Here is a 4,036-nt window from a genome sequence, read left to right as displayed (position 1 = left end):
TGAACTAAGTTTATTCTCTTTGTTACTCCCATTAGCCCAACTCAAATACCTAACTTCACCTTCAAATGAATATTGGCACCCTAGAGAGATTATCATCTAGACCTTAGACAGGAACACTAACATATGTTACTCGGTCATATCACCTTCAAATGATTTTATTAATATTTTTATTTTTTATTTTTTGTATCTCCTCAATCAGTTCGATTCATTTGCTGTAATCAAACAACAACGATTTCAGGTACTTGGTTCCCCTACAATTTCTGAATGTGGGATCTCTTTTTCTTGAATTTGTGAATTTCAAATTTTGTATGACATATTGTTGTAGATTAGAAACATGGCTGAGAAAGTTCCGTCTTTTCAAAATGGTGGAGCTCTCTGGTTTACTAATCTCACGTACAACTCCAGATAGCATGTTGATCCTTCCAATTCTGACAGCAAGGACATTCTGGATCATAGTTGAGGTAGGGTTTTTCCTTTATTGATTTATCTTGCAAAGTGAGTCAATACCACTTATAGATTTTGCTGCTACCATTTCTTTTGTCTTATTTCTATAATGGTTTCTAAAGAGTGCATTAATATGTGATTTCCAACGTTTCCTCCTCAGTGCAACATGCAGGAAGGTCTGGAAGGAAATCCTGTTGCGCAAACTATGAAAACCTATTCTAGAATCCTAACTGTCATTGCAATTCCAGTTATGATGAGCTTCCTCAAGGTAAGTAAATTTTCTTAATTCAATGTCCATGGGGGAAACGGGATTTGTGAGGTACTGCAACAGAATCCTTTATTTCACTGTTTGACTCCTTTTCAGGCACTGTTCTGTTATTGACTCACCTCCAACATCTTATCTCTTACATATGGATAAGGTGAGTATTTCCTAAAAATCATGAGCTTCAATTGGTCTGTCATTTTTCTGAAACCATACTAAATTGAAAGCAAGGGATTTGTTTGCAGTGATGAGATGCTCAAATGTGATTTGTGTACTCTTGGAACTATGGCAGTGAGATCTTGCTTCACATTGATCAAGTGATTATTTATTAATTTAACTAGTTGGTCCACAGGTACATTATCGATTCTCTTTCTTCCACTCCCTTGATTACTAATTGAAATTGGATGCTGGATTGGATGCATTGGGTGAGTTGGTACGTAAGAAACCTCATTATCAAGTAATCATGTTTGCAGAACTTGGTGCACTGCTCTCTATGATCAGTTGTTGGGGTTGAAAATTTCAAATGAGTGGTGAAAAGGAAAGTGTGTTTGGAAAGTATAGCTTAGGATTTTCATTTGTACTGGCACTGTAGTATACTTTGAATTGGAGTGGCCTGAACACAGTTTCATGTGTGTATTTTTAGGTTTTTAGCATTGGATTTTCCCCATATTTTGAATAGAAAATTTTGTATGACAAGTTTGGTTATTTTGATATTTCTCACAGGTACGTACATTCTCGATTCTCAACAAATACTTTTCCCAACTGGGACCGTGCTCAGCCCATGTGTGTCATGGCCACAATGGAGAAATCAATACCCTTAAGAGGAAATGTTAACTGGTAGGTTATGGAAATTGTTATTAAGCATGCCTTCAATCGATGCCCCCCTAAGTTTTAAAATGTCTTAAATGGATTCCTCACACATATATGAACTTACCCAGGATGAAGGCACGTGAGGGACTGCTTAAGTGTACTGAACTTGGTTTATCAAAAAATGAGTTAAAGAAGCTGTTACCAATTGTGGATGCCAGTTCATCCTGTTCAGGTAAATTAGAGCACTTTCTGTTGCATGCACATAATTTATTGAAATTATATTGATGAGAACTAGTATGTGACCCTTGTGGAAATAGAAGGAATTGGTTATTTTATTCATATCTAATGTGCATAAATTTAATTTTTCCTTTATGCAGGAGCTTTTGATGGTGTCCTTGAGCTTCTAGTTCGAGCTGGCAGAAGCCTCGCTGAAGCTATTATGATGATGATTCCTGAAGCATGGCAAAATGACAAGAACATGGATCCTGATAGGAGAGCACTGTATCACTTCAAAAAAAAAATTGCAATGGCTTCACCAATGGCAAGTTCTGTGTAGTATTGTTGTTTTCTACTCATGTAGTTGATTCTTACCTTGATAAGGTTTACTCTTTGTGATATCTAGGCATCTACTGATGATGACAACATGGTAAACATGGGAGTCCATGGTTTACTAATTTTGGATAGCAATTAATGCAATTCCCTAATATTTAAATTACATTTTAATTTCAAGTTGTTATTTGTGGATTAGCTCTCTAGTACCAAATACTTGCTTTAAAATGACAAAATTGATGTCAGGAAAGAGATATTACATTAGTTTGAATTCGTAGACTGATGTTAAGAAACAAAAAATACATCAGTTACTGAAGAAGAACTGATGTTAGAAGAGAGAAAATACATTAGTTTGAAAACAAAAACCGATGTCAAGAAAGAAAAAATACATCAGTTACTGAAGAAGAACGGATGTTAGAAGAGAGAAAATACATCAGTTTGAAAATAAAAACCGAGGTCAAGAAAGAAAAAATACATCAGTTACTAAACAAAAACCGATGTCAAGAAAGAAAAAATACATCAGTTACTGAACAAAAACCGATGTCTAGCATTACTATGGACATCGATATAAACCAATGAACCGATGTCCTACATAGCATTGGACATCGTTCTTCTTCAGGAACTGATGTTAAACTGACTAATTATATCAGTTCAAACTATACTACAAAATGTAGATTGAATGTCTAGGGGAATATTATGTACCAAACACACGAAAAGCTTATGAACCACAAGAAAAAATTAATGAGAACCGATGTGTAAAATATTATCAGACATCGTTTCTAAATCAATAACGATGTTAAAATGGATAATTGTGTTGTTAGACCTATATTCCATTAAGCATCTAATGCCAAAATATGAAGTTTGACAATAGCTAAACACACGAAAATGGTGATCACAATTACGTTTTTACATCGGTTCTGAACCTTAAACCGATGTCTCGTTGCAAACTAGACATCAGTTATGAACCGATGTCTTAGTTTTGGTGATCTTTAACATCACCCACTAAGACATCGGATTTTTTTTTTTAACATAAGTTGTGGACTGATGTCTATGAACTTTATCCTAGTAGTGTGAGGACACTAGAGGGAGACCAAGAAGGAGGATTCGAAGGCAATTAGTGACCGAGAGTGCTCCACCTCGAGTTTTTGATCAAGAGAGAGTACCTCTAAGACATTCACAAGGAGAAGTCAACATGGGAGACACACAAAATCCTCCCCCAAGGCAAGACTATGAGGGAGTATACTAGCCCCACTATTGTTGATCACCCTTCTTGCATTGTACTCCCTCCATGTGAGCATCACTTTGAGATCAAGCCAACTACCTTGAGCATTCTACCCACATTTAATGGCATGGCCTTGGAAAACCCTTATGACCACATTGCGGAGTATGAGCAAGTGTGTACTACCGTTCAGCCTAATGGTCTCACTTCTAATGGTTTGAAGCTTAGATTAATTATTCCCTTTCACACTCAAGAACCATGCAAGAAAGTGGTTGAGCAAGTTGCCTCCTAGATCAATACGTTCATGGGTTGAGATGCAAGAAACTTTCTTAGGAAAGTACTATCCTCCTTCAAGAACTTCCAATGTTAGAGATGAGCTAATTGCATTCCGACAACTCCCACAAGAAAGTTTTCATGAGTGTTGGGAGCGCTTTAAGGATCTTGAGATGTCATGTCCTCACCATGGTTTAGAGAAGTGGTTTCTTATGGACAATTTCTATAGAGGATTGATGGCGGACCAAAGACAAAGAGTTGACACTTTTAGTGGTGGAACTATTGCAAGCAAGCTTCCCGATGCTACTTGGGACACATATGAAGAGCTTTCACTTAATTCCCTTAATTGGGATGATCATGATGCAAGGAGACAACAAGCACCTAGCAAGGAGAACACATCGAGCTGTGGTGGAATCTATGAGGTTCAAGGAACACCATCCAGGCCTTCTATGCATGAGTTCAAGAGGCTAGAAAGCAAG

At 36.9% G+C, this 4,036-nt stretch overlaps 1 protein-coding gene across 1 annotated transcript; it reads left to right on the top strand.

Annotated features, from left to right (window-relative positions):
• Nucleotides 1-393: 393 nt before the first annotated feature.
• Nucleotides 394-2,207, top strand: LOC112191015 (glutamate synthase 1 [NADH], chloroplastic-like). Its single transcript, XM_040513419.1, has 8 exons — nucleotides 394-461; nucleotides 605-712; nucleotides 809-863; nucleotides 952-1,139; nucleotides 1,430-1,543; nucleotides 1,645-1,748; nucleotides 1,894-2,057; nucleotides 2,139-2,207. The coding sequence occupies exons 4-8, from the start codon at nucleotides 1,111-1,113 to the stop codon at nucleotides 2,205-2,207; spliced, it is 480 nt and encodes a 159-aa protein (XP_040369353.1). The 5' UTR covers nucleotides 394-461; nucleotides 605-712; nucleotides 809-863; nucleotides 952-1,110.
• Nucleotides 2,208-4,036: the final 1,829 nt, after the last annotated feature.

The sequence above is a fragment of the Rosa chinensis genome, chromosome 2, assembly GCF_002994745.2.
Source record: "Rosa chinensis cultivar Old Blush chromosome 2, RchiOBHm-V2, whole genome shotgun sequence".
NCBI classification, from domain to species: domain Eukaryota; kingdom Viridiplantae; phylum Streptophyta; class Magnoliopsida; order Rosales; family Rosaceae; genus Rosa; species Rosa chinensis.
This window is presented reverse-complemented; position numbering and strand designations above follow the sequence as displayed.

Bases quoted from the DNA above. Each gene is read 5' to 3' on its own strand.
- LOC112191015 (XM_040513419.1), top strand. From the start codon at position 1,111: ATGCTGGATTGGATGCATTGGGTGAGTTG. The intron at 1,140-1,429 runs GTACGTAAGAAA...TATTTCTCACAG, and splicing joins TGGATGCATTGGGTGAGTTG to GTACGTACATTCTCGATTCT. The intron at 1,544-1,644 runs GTAGGTTATGGA...GAACTTACCCAG, and splicing joins TTAAGAGGAAATGTTAACTG to GATGAAGGCACGTGAGGGAC.